The sequence below is a fragment of the Idiotropiscis lumnitzeri genome, chromosome 4 (assembly GCF_059441095.1).
Source record: "Idiotropiscis lumnitzeri isolate Australia: NSW breed Sydney's pygmy pipehorse chromosome 4, RoL_Ilum_1.0, whole genome shotgun sequence".
In the NCBI taxonomy this organism is placed as follows: domain Eukaryota; kingdom Metazoa; phylum Chordata; class Actinopteri; order Syngnathiformes; family Syngnathidae; genus Idiotropiscis; species Idiotropiscis lumnitzeri.
The window spans coordinates 17,053,137-17,073,133 of NC_142394.1; the positions used below are offsets into that span (position 1 = coordinate 17,053,137).

At 41.0% G+C, this 19,997-nt stretch overlaps 2 protein-coding genes across 5 annotated transcripts in view; one reads left to right on the forward strand and one right to left on the reverse strand.

Moving 5' to 3' along the window:
- LOC148338352 (PDZ and LIM domain protein 7-like) overlaps positions 1–3,408 on the forward strand; it is a 34,232-nt gene extending 30,824 nt beyond the window's left edge. For both annotated transcript variants that reach the window (XM_088292593.1, XM_088292592.1), the window contains exons 10-11: positions 1,507–1,622; positions 2,765–3,408. In XM_088292593.1, the coding sequence (XP_088148719.1) occupies positions 1,507–1,622; positions 2,765–2,851 (203 nt within the window). In that variant the 3' untranslated portion in view covers positions 2,852–3,408. The remainder of the gene's footprint in view (positions 1–1,506; positions 1,623–2,764) is intronic.
- Positions 3,409–3,745: 337 nt separating this feature from the next.
- The window catches only part of unc5a (unc-5 netrin receptor A), a 151,339-nt gene continuing 135,087 nt past the window's right edge, over positions 3,746–19,997 (reverse strand). For all 3 annotated transcript variants that reach the window (XM_088293074.1, XM_088293073.1, XM_088293072.1), the window contains 4 exons: positions 14,455–14,604; positions 12,469–12,633; positions 12,194–12,372; positions 3,746–7,937 (listed from right to left, as the gene is read on the reverse strand). In XM_088293074.1, coding sequence (XP_088149200.1) covers positions 7,772–7,937; positions 12,194–12,372; positions 12,469–12,633; positions 14,455–14,604 — 660 coding nt within the window. In that variant the 3' untranslated portion in view covers positions 3,746–7,771. The remainder of the gene's footprint in view (positions 7,938–12,193; positions 12,373–12,468; positions 12,634–14,454; positions 14,605–19,997) is intronic.

Sequence of the window (19,997 nt, forward strand, 5' to 3'; positions counted from 1 at the left end):
CAGCGTTCCGTTTGATCGTATGAGGTCTGGAATCAAGATCGCACTGATTAATCGTCAGAATTGGAGAGATCATCCTTGGTATTGTCTCGAACAAACCAGGATATGAAAGCCTATTAGGGCCACGCTGAAAAGAATAAAAATCTATCCTGCTAGAATAAATGAAGTTTGATTAAAGAAAGCTGCAAGGGCAAGTTTTACAAGAGTATCAAGTGTCAATGTTGTGCTAAACTCATGCGTGGAGGGTTTTAGTAATCGTAAGTAATAACAATTGCGTCCACATCAAAATTTTACGAGTAAACAGTTGTAATAACACAGTGAAAATAAAGACATCACAAAATTAAATCTGGATTTAACGAGAGAATAAAGTTCCCATTTCCATAATAAACATGTCATTTTACAGAAATAATATTCCCTTTATTAGTCCCACAATGGGGAAATTCGAGATTCAAACCCAGGCCTCCTGGGGAGACTGGATCCTGAACGCGGCGCCTTAGACCACTCGGCCATCCTGTAGTCACATTATTACCAAATTAAAGACCTAATTTCAAAAGACAAAGTCGCAGTTGGCTATGAACGGATGAATATTTTACATACCAGGACGGTGTACATGGATATATATGAAATGTGTGTAGTGTCCTTGCTGTTATCTATTTAGTCAAGAACATGCCGCGCTCATTAACAGCAATGGAAGTCAATGATTTAGCAGGATTGCCGCTTTAGTGCAGATGCGCTGACTCAGCATCCTTTGAGTTGGCCAGCTTGTGGGTTATAACATCAGAACACTTTATCTCAGTGCCTGTGATCAACAAATTCAGCTCTTCTACAACTTCAATCCTCCGAAAAAAAAATAATAATAATGTGACCCCTAAAAGTAGAGAGTGTGACAATGTTAATTATGTTCCAGTCAGTCATGTTAAATCTTCTCCAAGTATTTTCTTTCTTAAATTTAAAGACATTACCAAGTGTTGTAATAACGCGTGTTAAATGTTTTTGTCAAACTATATAGATTAGTCTCAGGATTACGAATTATAGCATGTTGTCTCACTGGAATTAGCCTTTAGCTAATTAGCGATTGGATTAGGGCCTCTTCAATGTTTTTTTTTATTTCAGGCCGACGCTAATGCTGTAGTTGTCAGAACAAAATTACGATAAGATTAAAAAAAAAACAAAAAGACAAACCAAATGGTGGGTCTGACTTTCGTTACATTGCCTCTCTCCTTCTGACTAGAGAGGTTTCACACAAACACACACAATTGCCTCAAACACAATGCAGCTCTGCTTACCTTTTTGGCTCTGACATGATAAATCGGCGTTTATCGTGGAGCGATGTGGGTTGTTTCTCCATGAAAGTTTCAGACGGTGTAGTCTGGCCGCTGCTTGTCCTTTATTTATTTTATTTCCCTCTTGATGAGTGCAAGCACTCCAAACTCAGAACTACGTGTATACAAGACATTAAAAGTCAATTTGCCATAATTTGTCCCCGTTTTAAGGCATCTGTCTTTCCAGATTACGAGAAGATGTTTGGCACCAAATGTCACGGCTGCGACTTTAAGATCGACGCCGGGGATCGCTTCCTGGAGGCCCTGGGCTACAGCTGGCACGATACGTGCTTCGTCTGCGCTGTGAGTCTCTCTCCTTCATGTCTTTTCCTCTCGCGCTGGCAACGCAGAGAAAACATCTGACAGGCACTCGGGCTGGGAACTGTTCCTCTGCGACTCCCCATGTTGTAACAGTCAACGCTCACAACATTCACGACAAGGGCTGAACAAGTTTAAAAAATAATTGCAGCAACTTTTCCGCAATATTGTGATTGTGATTTAAGATGCAATTATTTTTTTCAAGGTTATCGTCTCATGTCATTTTAAATTTTTTTTTAAATTTCGAAGGATGAAATAATCTTTATTACGATAGTGAATATCAGATTTGTTATACTTATTGATTTCATTTAGAATGATTAGCTTGCACAACACAAAATATCTGAATTAAATAATTGGGCTCCCACAACTCAAAGTAAAATAGCTTTGTAATTCATCAGAAAAAAAAATAAAAAATAAATTTAAAGAAAACTTCATAGTCAAAATTCAAAGTGGAACTACACTACACGTTTACTGCACTTTGCCTTTTATGGGCAAGTCTAGTGAGTGAAATCAGGAGCTTTTGTTGTTGGCAAGTGGGTGATTTAAAATAAATAAATAAATGAATAAATAATCAACCTTTTTTTTTAACCGCCAATAACTGTGACCAATGAGGATTACCCTATAAAGCCACCACCTCTAAAAATGTTTTGGTGAAAAAATAGTTTAAAAATCTGTGAATATCTGAATATACCAAAAAATCTGTTTGGGACAGGGCATAGTATAATTTATTTATTTATTTTTTAAATTATTTTATTTAATTTTTAAATTTTTTTTAAAATTCGTATAGTTTTAATTACGGTAGTTTTTGGAAGTTCGTTAGTTATTTTTTGAAAGCGCCGTTTTAGTATTTTTATTTCAATATATGGGATGTTTGTCAAGTGTAATTCTATTTTCTTTTGCTATTTCGTTAGTTTTCGTTAAATATAATAACCTTGGTATGCTGGGCTCTACTGCGCCTCTAAATGAACATCAATAGGAAAAAAAAAACATGCTAAATTCTTATGAGTGATATGAGAAGACTCTTGATAATGAAGGAAGTAGGGTGTATGATACTTTCAAGAGGTTTATGTCCATCCATTTGTCATATATTGGCTCTTCCATTTTGTTTGTTTCCTGCATGTGTGAAGCTATGCCAAATCAACCTGGAGGGGAAGACGTTCTACTCCAAGAAGGACAAGCCCCTCTGCAAAGGCCACGCCTTCGCCCCCGTGTGAGTCGTCCACGTCTGAAATCTTCGTCTCCTGCTCAAATCACACGCAAGCCTGTGTTTATTGGGATGTTAGAAGCTTAATGCTCCGTTTGCGCCTCTTGTGCCAAATACTCAGTGTGGTACTCAACTGGACTGATTCAACCTCGCCATTACGTTGTTTACCTTCAGGTCAGCCTGACAATTTAGGATTTTTTTTTTTTTTTTTTGCAGAACACTTGGACACATTTTAATTTCCGGAAACTTTATATAGGAATTTTGTCTTAGGATTGTTGCAAAAGGAAATAACTTTGCAATGGGACTGAAGATATTTCCTTTAAAAAAAAAAAAAAAAAAACTATTATAAACATTTAGTTTTATCATAGTTTTTTTTATTTTTTATTTTATGTGCCCCAAAGATGGAATTAGAATTTATTACAAAAAACAAATGTTACTCTCATCCTGCAGTTATTCGTTTTTAACTTCCATGCTTTTATTGAATATGTATTTATATTGCTTCAGAAAATACACTTTTTTTTTAACTGCTGGATTGATTGAATAAACATCTTTGTTCTGATGTTACAATTGGTGTGCTAACTACTTCATTCAATCCCAAAGACGTATTTTTGTCTTTTATGATTCCAGACATTCAATCCTAGGCACATATTTATATCTACAGTGTATATATTTCTTCAAGTGTTTGGGGAAAGGAGGCGGTGAAAATGTCTAGCACTGAGTTAACATGTTCCCCGATGGGATGAATTAAATCTAATCTTTTTCTTAAACGTTGTCTATCCAGACCTACACTAAACTGTAACTTTTCCAATACATTGACAAAAAACAAAACAAAAAAAAAAACAGGGTCGTTGTCAAAATATCCCCATGACAACGCCAGCAGCAAGTAAAACACCAAGTCCTTGAATTAACAATATATAATTTATTTACAGAGATTTCAGGTTCAATTACTATACATACCTTTCTGAAATGTCATAGATCGATATATATATACATAAGGCCAAGTAAATACTTGAAAGCACTTAGAAACGAATTTCCAAAATTCTACCAACAAATCCATCATTGTCCAAAAAGTACAGAAAAATCTCCCTTTGCTGAAGTTTTTCCTTTGCCACAAAAAGTCTTCACAACAATTTACATTGACAATAAAAACGCAAAAAGGTCAAACCAAATGAAACAAACTCCAAACAAAATTGGGATTATACGTTTGCATAAGCGCAGTGGCATGTAGTAAGTTACAGCATTTTTGAATGCAGAAAGGCAAAAAACATTGACTCAAGAACAGAAACGGTTCACAAGTACAAAAGTCTATTTGGAGGAAACCATAGCAACATGGCATGTAATGCGCACACACAACTTGACTTCAAATAGGAACGAGTGATACAAAATGTACAGTTGTGATGTAAGCAAATTTGGGGTATGCCGGCAGCCCGTGAATTACATTAGAGGGATGTGTGCGCGTACACACGCATGCTCACGCAGTCAAACTGTCACACATGCACACTCTCACGCATTCTTACACACACACAATCGCTTCAAACAAGCTTTTTCGCACACACAATCGCTTCAAACACTGTTCATCCACACGTACACAACCATGCACACTATCTCAAACGCACTCTCACACTTGTTCACTCACGCAGGCGCACACACATTTTCATACACATCCACTCAATCTGATAAAGACGCGCACACACACACACACGCTCTCAAATGCACATCTCTCTCACACATACCCATACACACACTCACTTGGAGCAAGTGAACAGCTGGCATGGCTTATCAAACAAGGCCACGTCTTCCTCCAGCCGTCCCAGCTCGGCGATTGACTCGTTGCAGCTCGTATTTAAATGCCGACAGTCGTAAGTACGTACGGAAGTGATGAGAAACAAACAACAAACACTGAAGCTTCCCGTAAAGAGCCTCTCTAAAGCCTTATAACACTGCAGAAAGTCTCCACTGCTAGATCGCCAAACAACAGTTAAATAGGCAAACACGTCACGGTTTAGACTTGACAAATGCCGCGCAACTTAAGTGTCATATTTTGTTGTTGTTGTTATTGTTATTATTATTTGGCTTCATATTAAAATATAATTTACATTTCTTTACAAAGTGATCACACAAACGCGCACAGTCAACGTTACGGGTTAAAAAACAAAGATGAGGATGCTTTGGAATGAAAAGGATGAATGAAAACTTTGGTTACCAATTTAGCGCGCGCACACCACACACACGCACCCACACACACTTGACCGTATGCAAAGTGACAGCACGCAGCTGCGATAGAAAAAGCATTATATTACATGTGGACATAATCCTTTTTAATGAGATTTATTTGTTGAGATTTTGTGTCCGGAGGGTTGAAGGCTACTGTTAGAAACGATACAAACACTTGGTGTCGTGGCATCTTTGCGCGCTTAGAACGCTCTCTCAGTCATCAAAGGAAAATAAAAGAAAGAGAACAGAGGAGTATTAGGGCCACAATCAAAGTAAGAACAAAAAGTGCTTTTACATAATAAAAAGCGACTTATGGAAATAATGCACTTAAAATTTTACCAGAATGAAAATATGAGAACAAAGAATAAATGCCTTTTGCTGGCAATACGCCAGATGCATGCCAACCAAAGAATCTTTCATTTGAAAATTAGTTCCAAATCTAATATAGTATATCGCGATAAATGTCCCATTATGAACATGTTTGACATGTTAACACGGTAAGTTTCAACTTATAAGGAGATACGTTTGTCATAAGTGGAACACTTATGTAGCTTCTTTTTAAATCATGAATCACTTTAAATCACTTTTTTTTTTAACGTGTCATAGAATAACATAGCGAGTAACTTTGACTTACGAGACAACAAAAAAACAAACTCGGCAAGAAACAAGAAGTGGAATTAATTTGACATTCTGACTGTTCTTGGAAAAAATATTTTTGTCGCATGACGACATTACTTTTTCTTTAAAAGTCTGACTTCATTCTAAAAACACTCGGCTTTTATTTTTGTCAAACATGAACCTAAAAACTTCACAACTTTATTCTCGTAATTTTCCAATTGTGTCGCGGCGGAAATGTTTTTCTTTTTTTCCCAATGGTGTGTGGCCCTAATAGTCCCCAGGAGGAAGGAGACTGCAGTAGTTGTGTCGGAATAGCGTTAAGATGTCACGTTAAAAACGAAGCGTCCTCTTTGCAAAGCACATGAAAACATAAAAGTACATTCCAAAAATCGGGACAATCGTAAAAAAGAAGCTCCGGTGTGTCGAGAGGCTTCGGCGCATACGCCAGCTGTTTTGACTGAGTGTGTCTTTAATGAGGGAGGGCGGGCGGTGGGCTCTCCTGACAACTTTATAGACATCACATGCAACCCTGAGGAGGAGCGCACTCACACACACACACGCACACACACACACACTATGGCTGAACTGGGGACTGAACCTGCGGATGTTCTTTTTGTGTATACGACGGTTGCGAACGTGCTACTGGAAAAAACAGCAAAGCGCAAGAAACATGGCTTCAGAAAACGCATGAAAAAACCCCCCAAAAATGGTTCCTTAAGTAGACGCTAGCCACTACACGTTATTTGGTCGGCAAACATAACGTGTGCGCCTGGCCATTAAAGCAATTAGAGGACACGTCACTTAGGACAGTGACGACGTGTTGCTTCCCGAGTGTTTGGAGGCCCCGCAGCGCCTTCATTAGCAATGGCGTGTGAACAAAAGTGAAGAAATGAATGCGTCCTCCCTGGAAAGAACGCACATGGAACATTGACGCAAAGAGGAAGGTGGGGTGGGGGGAGTGGGAGGGGGTGGGGGACGATTGACGAGGTCCTCAGACGAACCTTCCGTCCTAATTGCAGAACGTGCCTGCTTTAAATAGCTGTTAACCTTGATATCCACTTAAGGTTTGGTGCTCACTAGCATTACAGTTCCGTCCCCAAATTTCCGATTCTGTCCTTCAATCCAAAGAAAAGGCAGTTAAACAAGAAAAATATTCTCCAATGCGAGGGGGAAAAAAAAATTTATTTTTAATTTATTTTTTTGTCCCTAAAAATGAAACTGTCCCTTTTTACTAAACTAGCTGCTAGCGCGTTAGCTACCTACAAAATCCACACATGGGGGGGTATCGATTAAAAAAAATCCACTATTAGTGGCATGCTAGATATTAACCAGTAGAATTTAATACTCGTAGCGCACAGTAGTCAACTAGTGCATCAGACTCCAACCAGTACAGTACTAGTACCGGCACAACTGGTATATATACAAATATATTTTGGGGTGAAAAAAAAAATAATCTTAACGGAGTATAGGACCCAAAAGAGCGTTATCAGGCAGAAATGGTCGTCAGGTCGTCCGCACCCCGTCGATGGATGGTTACTGTTTGACAAAATATCAGCCAGACCATGAACTGGTCCATGGCGGAACTAGTTTTGTCTCACTAGTAACGGAACTAGTAACGGAATCTACATGTTACAGAAACGCGCTGCTACAGGAATCACTCAAAAATTCTACTAGTTAACATCTAGTGCTTCTCTAAAAGTACTTCAAGTGTGCAGTTTTGTTTTACTACTGTACAAAAACTGTCCCCTTAGTGTGCAGAAAACTAGTGGACTGAATTGTCATATTAGTGAGGACAAAGAATGTCGTCGTACGGGAACCTTAAACTGGATATCAAGCACATTGAGTAAATCTTTCAAAGTCTCAATGGAATTAAATGATTGGCCGTCATTGATCGGATTACATTAAGCGCTACATAAGGCATGGAATTCTGTATGATTTTTTTTTTTTTTTTGGGAGGGGCTGAATGTTATCTTGCTTGAATCCGATTCTGTCATTGGAAAGAGTTAAAACGGCATCCTCCTACATTGATTGGAGTCAAACAGACAGCTGCGATGGTCTATATTGAATTCTTGCATCGTGCTCGTTCCGCTTCGGCCTGTTAGCACTCGCCGTCCGACACCAGGAAGATCATGGCTTCCTGCTTGCCGATGTCCGCCATGACGGCAGCCAGCTGGTTGATGTTGCCGCTGTGGAAATGTTGCGCCTCCCAAAGGTCCAGGATGGCCGAGGTCGGGCTCGCTTTGGACGCAAAGAAGCTCATGTGTCTGCACGGAGTACACAAACACACAAAAACAAAAAAAGAGTTGCAATTCATTTGTTAGTAAAAGGAAACATGATGCTTTCGTTGAACGCATTGTTAGTTAAAGAGACAAAAAATGTTCGTCGAATGTCATGCAGTGTGGCTGACTTATTTTGGACAAACTATGAATCACCATTGTTTTTGATTGATATTGAAATCACGATTAATAAACATGATTATTCATTGATTTAAAAATGTTGTACTTATTCGATTAGCAAAACTCAACTTTAAATAACCAGAAAATAAATTAGTAACAAGAGCATAAAAAAAGAAATATTCTTCTTTCAGTTTCACTATTCAGCTCTACCAATTGCGTTTTAACGGCAGTGCAACTTTTTGACTCTTCTTTGTTTTTGCCTTCATGAGCGTATGACACTCTACTGCCTCCTGGTGGCCAAGGTTGGTGCAGCACATGACACTGCATCGCAGCATTGAATCATGTTGGACAAACGGTTTCATTTGTTACATTCTATTTAATAATGTTATTGTTCGATGATTATATCGAGAGCAATTTCTCCTTATGAAAAGAATCGATGTGCATGGTTTAGTTGGTTTAGGCTTTTGTCACGTATTCCACTGAGCCTCCATTTTGTTCCCGCAACTTTCAGTTGGGGCACATGGCACATTGTTTACAGCCAAGTTGGACCAGGCTTCTGCAAGTGCCATAAAACAAAACTAAAAAGCAAGTCTCATTTGAAGCCCAACAGCGGCTTAAAAGCAAAAGCCTCATTCGTCTTCATTTGATGTCGAAAGAAGTTCCTAAATCACATTTAGTAAATCCTCGATGGACTTTTCACAGTTCACACAGTCGGAAGTGACCTTTCCCCATTTTAAGTGCACAACCTTTCGCCATCAAGCCCAATCAATGACAACAAAGTGGCCGTCCCAGTTGGCCGTATATTTGATGTTGACTGCCGCCTGATCGCCGATGTACTCGCACACACTGATTAGATGGAACGCTCTTTTTCTGTTCGCCTTGCGTCTACGGCCTTAACTCTCAAGGAGAATGCACACACACAAAAAAAAAACACTTGCACACCACTGAGGCAGTGCACTGGGAGTTCAACACACCACTGAATACTTTTGACCTTGACAAAGGTCAAAAACAGTCCAAAAAACTGAAGAGTAGCGAACACAATAACGTGCTGTAAATTCCGAGGGAAAGCTTCTTGCCATCGTTTAATTTTCCAGATCTTTTATTCATAGTTCGTCAGATTGACGAATTGTCATCTCCAAAGAGAAATTGAATGAGAAATATCAAGCACATATGCACCAGCGTCAATATGATATTATCCAATACAATAAGATCAGAATTTCTGGCTTTCCCGAAATAATGATGCTCAATTTTAATTGGCACAGCCAGAGATAATTCTGTTTAGTAGTGGGCTTGTAATTAGCTGTATGCAACGTTTTTGACTGACATGTAGTAATTGAGGTCAAATATTAGACAGCTCTCAGTATGATGCAGTACAGTTCTTCATCATTGCAAACTACTTTAATAAATGAACATCAATCGGACATGTCAATTTAAGGACAATTTATTGAATTGAATATCATTATCTATTATATAGCGCACATGGCTATATTACAAAACTATAAATTAAAGTGCGATGAGAAGATGGCAGAGGAGCAAATAAGAAGCTGCTGTGTTTTACTTGCCAGTAACGCGTCGTTGAGGTCATAGCAAGAACCCGAGAGGTCGTTGTCGCCCCATCTTCAGGTTTAATTGACAATTGATTTCGCTGAGCACAGCATTGCTAATTAAACCTGTTCACCGGGTGATTAATTGGGGCAAATAAAGTAAATCGGACAAATTTACTTTCCCTATTAGGCGGGTAGAAATTAAATTTGTGGGGAAAAAAAGGGATCAATGGCTACAAATTCCTTTTCAAATCCGCCAATTGTGTAACTTTTAAAAAAAAAGAAACAAGGTCGCAGCTCGGCATTGAGCCCAGAAGGTTTCTAGATTTGTTGGCGTGTTGCCTTTCCACTCCGTCAGCATTCAAAAGGAGAACGTCGTACTGACGGAGGAAAGCAGTACACATTTGGCAGCTCACCTGAAGAAAACAAGTCGTTCATGTTTAAATCAAGTTTTCTACCTACGTATTGAAATAAACGGCAAGCTTATGTTTGGAATCGCTCCCTATCCTCTAAAGCGCTCAACCTTCGGAATAGATTTTTTTTTTTTTTGCGGAACAGTTTCAATGACTTTATTTGAAGAGCAACTTTCTCATTTTTTTTTCAACGACCCGAAGCCTAAAATTTGACATTTTAATACCTTTTGCCCACAAGCACTTATTTCTAGCGTTGAGCGCCCTATATAGTGAGATTGACATTTTGCAGCGCTGTTCACATGTCTATTGAGTATAGATTATTTCCTGTGCTGTCCCCTCAATGCATCCCGCGGTGCATCTTGAAAAGTGGCATGCAAAGGTGGTCAGCAGAAAATCAAATCTATCCCACAATGCACTGCACAGATAGAGATTGTGAAGTTGGAGTCAATTTAAAGCAACGTCATTAGAAACTGCGGGTGACTGCGGGATGCCCCATTGAGTCTCACCGCTGACTTCCGACACAAGCATTGACGCTCAAATCCTAATATTTCACCTTTTTTTTTTTTTTTTTTTAACCCAGCAGTTTTAAAAGTGTATGTCGGGAGTAAGGAATAAGCAAATGATTCTGAGCACAGCCAGAGTAAACAAGTGATTCATCAAAACCTAATCATCCTGGATTAAATAATAAGCAAGGCTTGTAATAACATTTTTTTTTCGTAAAGTGCAAACCTAATTTGGTGATTTTCTTTGAAAGGTTACCCCGAATTGAAGATGTTGTCTGCGAGTTTTAGAAAAGGTTGTGGGGAACAAGCATCGAGTTTCCTTACTGATCCGCTTGCAAAACGGTGGGGGCCCACATTGAGAAATCTGTAACTCGTTCTATTTACAGTGTTGGGCCGAGCGTGATTGTGACCATTTGTGGAACGGAACACGAAATAGAGGAGCAACTGGTTGTGTTGCGTGTTTACATAACGTGTCACCACAATAAAAACGAGACGGACCAACGTTTGTAGTTTGCAGTTATCCTAACTTCTTCTTCTTCTTCTACTACTGCCATGTGGCACCACACTGCCTCATGCAGGTCAATTTTGGCATTGCGGCTGACTTAAGCTTGTTAGTGATGCTCTGGTGGTCATTTAGAACCTAACACACGATAAGAGCGGTAGGAACACACATTTACGTGCCTTATGCATTTATTGATGGCTGATGTTTTTGTGCAAAAAATACGGTTAATAAGTTTGTGGACTCACTCAGTAAAAGACAAAAGGATTAGAAATATTATTTTGTGTGTGTCAAGCTGCAACAAACAAGTATTCAGTGCCTTGCTAACATTAGCCCTAATCTGTGATACTACAGTGTTATTAACGGGATGTTTGATTTCACTTTTTTAAACTGATAACCAGTATGAGTGTTCACATTGCGGACTCAAATACCTCTTGTACTAATTTTGCTATACAAACTAAAAAAAACGTTCACAATGTCCAAAAATTGTAAACAAAGACCTTTCTTTCTGACACAGATGATTCTGATATTTTTTTTTGCATATATACAAATGCGTGTGTGTGTGTGTGTGTGTGTTGATAACAGTACGGGGTGAACAAAATGAATGAAAACAATCGGGAAGTAAAAATACTCTTGTTTATAGTAGCGTTTGCCCATCCGCCTTGATTTTGAATGCGCATCGTCAAAACAGGTTCCAAATTTTCGTAGATGAACAGTGCGGGCAATACGGCCACCACACGGATGGAAACGGTTGCTGAAATAATGTAACTTTGCTGCTTGGAGCTGTAAGGATCTCGCGATCCCGTCAAGCATAGCCAAGGTTTAGTATGCAGGGTAACTAAATACACTGCAGCGCGTTATAACATAAAAACGGAAAATGAATGAATAAAGAAATAAATAAATTGCATCCAAACCATTTAAGTCATTAAGAACTATTCTAATCATGGGCAGTGACCCAAACTTCCACAGAGAAAGTAGCTCATTGTTGAAGCGAGTGCCTGTTTATTCATTTCAATGATGTAGTGTGCACTGTAAGGATTGTGATGAAAGTGCTCCGCTCGCGTCGTATAAATGCGACTGTGCTAAATTATTTGCCACTCTGCTTGTTCCAATGTGCTGCCCTGATGAATGATCAGCTCACATTTTGTTCTCATTCGCGCTTTACCTCTCGAGCTTAAGTCTTTGTGCCAGCATCCTCCAGTCGGCTCCGTTGGGACACGGAGCGTCTAGGCTGCTGCAGATCTTTTGCCTTATGAGGTACGGGATCTGAAAAGCGCTGGGCCCTGCCAGGGCAGTGGCGTTAGTGTCCATTAACAGGAACTCGGAGTCCACGGCTCGGGTGTCCTGTTTGTGACGACAGCAAACCTTCATGGAAAAACTGCGCAACAGTACACGGGCAGAGGCGTCCAAAATGGGGGAGGATAAGCTCCTCAATGTTACCTTGGCAATGTTAAAGTCAAGGCCGAAGCTCTGTCCTTCGCCCTCCACCTGCCACACGCACAGCTGGCAAGTGAGCTCGCAGGTGCCGAGGCTGAGGCGCTCCAGAGTGAAGGTGCAGTGCAGGTATCGTTGGGAACCGTTCCAGATGTGGTAGAATGGGATCTCCTGCAGCAAGCGACAAATGCATCACATGACTCAAACACGAAAAGCTGTTCAATAGCCTTGATATCCCGACTCATCTAACTTGCATCTTATTTTCCATGGCTGTATGACAGCAGCATAGTAGGACAACTAGGTCACATGAGGAGATACTAGGAAGGTAAAACTGCATACTAGTTGAAATTTAGCACTACAAGAGACCATGCTCAGGTAAAAAATGATAAGTAATTGACAAAAAATAATTTGAGGCGTCTAATTTAGAGTGAATCTGACGGATTAGGAAAAAGACTCAGAACAAAACATCATGACGACGTCACACGAGTTGTTGCCGGCCAGGCATGTTCTAAAAGCCCGCAGTGTAATTATTATATTTGGCCCGCGAGGCTATACGAAATGACTACGATACTATTTTACATTCTATATAATAGTAACATTCAAAATGATAATCGTAATTTTAAAAACTAAACATTGTATTGCATTAATAAATCAAATTATAATAAACATTTTCAATTAAAAAATAAAAATGAAAATCTTATAATGTACATATGTAAAAGAGATTCATCTAGCTGGCTTTCTTATCCATTTATTTGACATTTGGCACAAGAAAACCTCCATACACGGATTAATCCCTGATGAATATTTTATCGCTTGATCAAGAGGTGTCTCCCAAGACTTTTCCCCCTTCTAGTGTACACATGCAAAGTAAGTCCTTGCTACTGTCTAATAAAAAAAAAGGCAGCCGGGGTGTGCTTCCTCGAATGTATTCAAAGCTGATGATTCCGACATCTTTCTCTCCGTTGCTTCATATTCATGCCTCATACGCATATCCCCAGAGATCCCGGGGAATGAAAAGAAAGAAAGGAAGATGGGGGAGGCGGGGGGACGGGGGGCACCCCAACTCGTTCCTTCTCCCTTCCTTTCACAGCTGACAAGAACTGTGTTTAAGAGGGGCACGGGGCTGCAGTACATGCAAGTGACCGACTAGGGGCACTGTTACCCAGGCGGACAGATGGCACAGGAAGACAGGTGAACTACACAAAAGTCCTGTTGGGGCCCCCCCCCCCTCCACTACTGTGAGGGAAGCACTTCCAAATAAGCAGCCTCAGTCCAGAGGAAGATTTTGTGCAGGGAACAATGTTACCGCTGTGCTTGCTTGGCACGACCTGGCCTTTCTCTACAGGGACCGCATGCAGCTCCAGACCATTTTCGAGTTCTCTTTGAACTCCCCTCGCCGGGCCGCAGTGGAGTCGGCCCACGTGGACGGCTCCCAGCATCCAGATATTTGTTTCCCATTCCATATTTGGAAGCTCCCTTTGAGGATGCAGCAGCTTGGATTATCAATCGATTTGCAGCTGGGTTACTGCGCTTTAATGTGGACAATAACATGTACTCTGCAAGCACCATGCACAAAATGTCGTTTAAATGTATTTATCTTTTACTGTTTAGCCTCATTAGTGTTGCGAGCTGGAGTCCGTCCAATCTATGTGCTGTCCACTCTCGGCTGATTGCCAGTCAATGTCAGGGCACATACAGTGAAAGCGAAACAACCATTGACACCAAAGGACGAGATGTTTTTTTATTATTATTGTTATATTCATATGTAAGTCCAGACAGACAAGTCGACCAAGAGCGCTCATTAATAATTGCAAGAGCTCTGATGAGCTTTTGTTGTTTAACTTTCATTTCTCGATAGACACGAAGGAAAAAAAACAAACAATATTTATGAGATGACCTTGGTAGAACCGATAGATACCCGTCCTTGCTGGTGCCGGCATTCGAAGCCCCCAACCAGGACCCCCGCCACCTCTGGGCCACCGGGATACCCACCTGGTAGCCGGCAAGCAGCTTGCTCCGCCAGTGGGCCTGAGGCATGTCATGGATGGACAGGCGCAGGTTGTGATAGCTGTCTTTGAAGAGCAGGATGTGAGGCTCGTCAATCAGCCGACCCCCGAGCTGCCTCTCCATCTGCATCACCTCCTGATGGGGCAAAGATGCGACCAAACATTATCATTTAGCACAGAGGATGAACAATACAGGGGGGATATGTTCCAGACCCCCCGTGACGTCAATGTGAACGAGACCATATCATTAGAATAAAAGGTTTTAGCCTTTCCACATACTCCAAACACATTTAAACTTGGTAAAGCAAACTTGTTAAAATATTCCTTAGTATTCCGTATTATAGTGTCTCTTCTCAGAAGAATGACTGCAGCTGCGTAGGGGAATCTTCTCTGCCGCTTCTTGCTCTTAATTATGTTTCATCTACATCAAATAGAGCATAGAGCGTAAAGGGTCTTGGCGCTCAACGGGATCTTATACGCAAATATAACACAAATGGCGTGAAAAAGGGAGAGGACCCAATTTTCTTGTGTTAAATGAATAACCCAAAAAGTAGGCAGGTCCCTTTTTGGGTTACACATTTCACGCAAAATGTTGGTGTAAACGTAAAACCAAACTTTCAAAGTGTGAGGAAAAGCCGCAGCGCATTCTAGCGCAAGAAGATGGCAGCTCTGCATGCAGCCACAGCAGGCAACACCCACTAGTCTCCACAAAGCTTTAATGTCACCACAAGGTTGCTTCCCCCCAAGCCCCCCCCCCCCCTTTCCACTCCCACCTCAGTGTGTGCATACGGTATGTGTGTGGGGGATGTTTTTAGCTTCCAGCATCCATGCAGAACTTCGAGCTACCTGGGTTGCGATGAAGGAAGCGTACAAGCCATTAGTCAATTGCTCATTGTTCCCGCGTAGCGAATCATCTTAATTTCATTTTTGTTTGTGCGCCAGGAGAGATTTGTAAAGACATGCGGAATATTTTCATCTTGGCGGCGTTTCTTCAGGCAATCTTTTTCTTTTTTTTTTTTTTGGGACGCCCGAGTGACCATCTGCATTGGGGTGATGAAATTTGTGACCTTTACGACTCATTCATCAAAGCCAGACGCTTTGAAGCATCCAATACTTTTTAGATGACGTCAATGAATCCCATTATGAAAAGTGAGCAGAAGTGAACTCTGAAATTATGCATTTTATAATTGGTCTCCGTGTCTGGCAGCAGAGGACAAATGGGACAGACACACTCTGCCAAGCCACAACGCCATTATGTACACCTGGCTGGACAATACTAAAGATAAAACAAGGAAAAACGACCTATTAGGCAATTAAATGACAAGATCGCATGGAAATATTTACCCCACATCTGTATAACACGGTACACTACAAGTACAATAATAAACAGTTGAATTAAGATTTCGGTGAGTGAAGATCAACAGTTTTTTTTCGGAAGACGCTCTTCTAGTGGATCTTATTAGCATGTGCAGGGCGAACTCGTATTATGGAGACGACAGTAAAATGTGAACATGATTTTATCTGTGTAGAAAACTTGGAAGTGGTCGCATTCACCTAACTTTGGGCCACCTCTGGCTTTGAAAGCTCTGACATCAGCTACATAAGCAGCATTGGGTTGTTTTAATTTCAGTGACGATATAACGTATGGGTCCGATTTTTTTGCCCACTGCCAACGTGTATATTTCATTCAACAATTTCAATTGAAGGAGAGAATTAATAATAATAATAATAATAATATTGCCTTTATTAGTCCCACAATGGGGAAATTCGAGATTCAAACCCAGGCCTCCTGGGGAGACTGGGTCCTGAACGCGGCGCCTTAGACCACTCGGCCATCCTGGCAGCCAGGGTTAATTTAACATTATTTTCGTATCAAACTAAACCATGAGACCAAAACTACGGATAATAAATCTGATAGTTTATTATAATACAGATTTAGTTATCGCTTGTGTTTGACTAAAAATAGACAATCTGAAAAAAAATTGCATGTTAAATTGCAATTGCAATATTGAAAAAAAAAATATTAGATAATTTTTCCTAATCGTTCAGCTCCAGCGCGTACCTTTATTTGCCCAATTCAATGATATCAGGAACGACATAATTCAAGAGGGGAATGGGTTTCATTTCTGTCCGAACAACAGATTCAATTTGCTGCCCTCTTTCCCCAGAATGAACTGGCCTCATTCCAATCATAATAAGGAAGCTGTTCATTATATTTTCTGAATGTCAACCTGCTTTTGTGATTGCATGCGTGCTCTCCCCGAATAAGCGCTTTTCAGCTGGGCCCGAGTGGGGAATTTCCATGTTTGCTTTGTGCATTTCTAATTTTGCTGTTTGCCTTGTACTCAATCGCCTTGTTAACATGGATTGGAAAAGAGCATCTCCACCTGGATACCCGCCTCATTCTCAAACACAAAAATATATCCAACACATACTTCATCAGGAACGTGACCAGCAGCAGGTCGCCGCTTTCGATGTACTACACGGAAAGAAGCTCGTGATGACGCCCAAACAGAGGATGCCAAACGATTACTCAGTGGTCTAATGTCTTAATAGCAGGGGCACGGAGCATCCTCCGAAGAATTAAAAGCCCTCTGCTATTAGGGGTCTTACACAAACAAAAGGCGCATTATGAGGGCTGGAAGAGAAGTCTATTCAACGCCCTTCTTAAGCACTATTATTTGTTGCGCGGAATTAGCATTGCAAATCACGGCTGGCGGACTTTGATCAGGTCTCTGACCTATAGAACGAGATCTATCGGCCAGTTAGCAAGAAAAGGAGCGCGTGGAATGCCAATGACGCCGTTATCAACATCTTGCTAATAGGATGCATACTAACTCACCTGTCTAGCAGTGTGTGTCAGGTGCACGGCTGATGCGGCACGATTACGATCAAACAAGGCCCGTAACACGGCACTCGGAACCGGGATCGCATTGAAGGACGACACAGACCGCGTCCTTGGTTTAAAACAACCCTGCTGGGCTCGTATGTTGTGTGCATATGCTCCGGACTGAGAGAATAATGGCCCTCTTTACGCCCCATTATCCTGTTAACAAATGACAGTGTGAGTGTGCTAATAAATGAGAAGCTGAATTTGAGTGCATTATTAGCTCATTCCACAGCAGAGAAAACAACGCGAGCTTTTTAATTAGTTTATCAAATCATGCATTAATCACAAAGGCAGAGCCAAAATAGAGCTCCCGTTTGCTGAAGATAAGGCGGGCGGGCTCAGCTCAGTCACCCTGACCCCCGGAACAACCGTGACAACATTAAGATGCATGAGATGGCCAGTAAGTTCATACACGGCAGGAGAACGCTTCCTTTGGTTCTAACGGGATGGGAGATAGGGCCGGGCTGTGTGTGACGACTGCGAATTCTAGAGGCCGACAGAGGCGAGACCACCCCCTGACATTCAACGAGGTTGGCTAAGGAGGGAGATGGAGTGAAAAGAGAAGAGAGACACAGGCGGTGTCTCCGGGTCACTGGAGTGGCCATCTTTAGCAGGAGAGATAACGGGATTACCGCAATCATGGCCGCAGTTTTCTATGACTTCACCCCCCACCCCCACCTTCATCCAATGCTCAGCCTTCCCCTCATCCTCTTGGCTCGGACCAGAGCCGGGACTCAGATGGACTGGGGCCTGCCTCCATCGGGGAACAAGAGACACTCATACAGCTAATCTCTTCAGGCTGGTGCTGACAGAAAGAGGTTAGCGGCTGCAGCAAACTCGCTCTCGCGGCGCGCACGCAGAAAGGCCCGCTCTAAACAAATCAAGGCTATATATATATACGAGAACGCACTGGGTTGAAAGCTCGGGATTAAAATATTGCACTCTCCTCACAGCAAGCACTTGAAATGTTGTCTGCATCGTTGTGTGTCATAAAGTGATTAACCTAACAAACTCAGACGGATTAGAGGCAGCGTTTGATCAGTTAGTTAGTCAAGCTTACACATCAGAGACAGGGGGACAAATAGTCAAGCTTTCAACTTTAAATCCCGGGCCCCTCCCCTCTCGCCGACTCCTCGCGTCGATCCATTTTCATAGTTTTCATAGCAAATGCATTTGTTGCTGCAGAAAAAAAAAAAAAGCCCGACAACACGGGCTCCATAAATCAGTGTGTTTGTCAGCGGGGATGTGACAGGCTTTTCCTCTCATCAGTCTGAGCGCCAGTGGCCGAGCACGCCACAGTCAACTCTGACTAATAACTGCAACTACAAGGGACTGGTCGGCTCTCTTATAAATGTTGCGCTCGCAAAGAGCCGCGCGTTCCGCCCGATAAATCACAGCATGCATGAACACTAAAGGATTACGTGAAAACAATAACTCAGACGTTCTTATTTGAACTTCTTAGCAATAGTTTTCGATTGAAGAGATTTGGAGAAAAAAAATGCACCTCTCACACAGAGGGGGGGAGAAGTCGCTTATTAAGGCTCAAGCTTCTGAGTAAATTATTGTGAAATAGAAAAATCATTGCTGGAGGTCAAACTGTGTACAAAAGATACGGTGAGCCACCAGTTGAGGTCATCTGTTTATCACCCATTATACAACGGAGCATACATTTTTACGATCTAAAGACAATGAGACAATGAGCTGAGCACATTCAACTCATTACATGAATATTGATTAAAGTGTAAATTCCGGGCACGAATACAAAAGGGACTTCCCGCAAATATCTTACTTTGTGAGATCAAGGGCTGTACTAAAAAAAAAAAAAAAAAAAAACACTGCACTCACCAGCTAAGCAAATATGATGCTGGCGCAAATGAAAAAAAAATTTCTCATTAGATTATGATCAAAATCAAATGAATGGAAACAGGCGGTGAAATTTTACAGCACCGAAAAATGTGTGCCCAGTGGTCATATAACGATGCATCTTTGGAACATTACTGAGAAACAATATATATTTACAGCACAATTTCATCAATCCAAATCACCTGGAGAACACACTTTGCCATCGCAACCGTAAATGATTTTGGTTAATCAGCGTGGATTAAATCATTAACACGCACAAAGATGATCAGCTGGAAGGACTGTGTAGTTGTGTGTGATAATAAAAGCGGTAAAAAACAAAACCAAAAAAAGACTGAATTATACAAAATTTTGCATGTAATTGTTTTTAATTTTTATTTTATTTTATAAACCTTAACGTGATTGTGTACATTTTAAGATTGGACGTTCTTCGGAGCACGACTTTATGCAACGCTTGCATAAACATAAAGCTTAACGGTACGCCTTACTGTGAATAAACACAGCTAGGGAGCACTAGCGCAGTGTTTTGGAGATTTAATCCAGATTTTATGATCCCCAAACTACTTCATTGACAACAAAACTGGCTTATTACGCAACACGTTGGCAAATATTACCCTGAGGGCTTTATGTAATTGTGGCACACTACATGGCAGTCGTCCAGTTAACAATGCTGCCCGTAGAGCAACCAACACACGCATGACTTGGCAATTTATTAAATGCTATGCTGACACAGACTAAAGTGAATCGCATTCAGTAGTTTGCAGACCAAGCCTGATAAA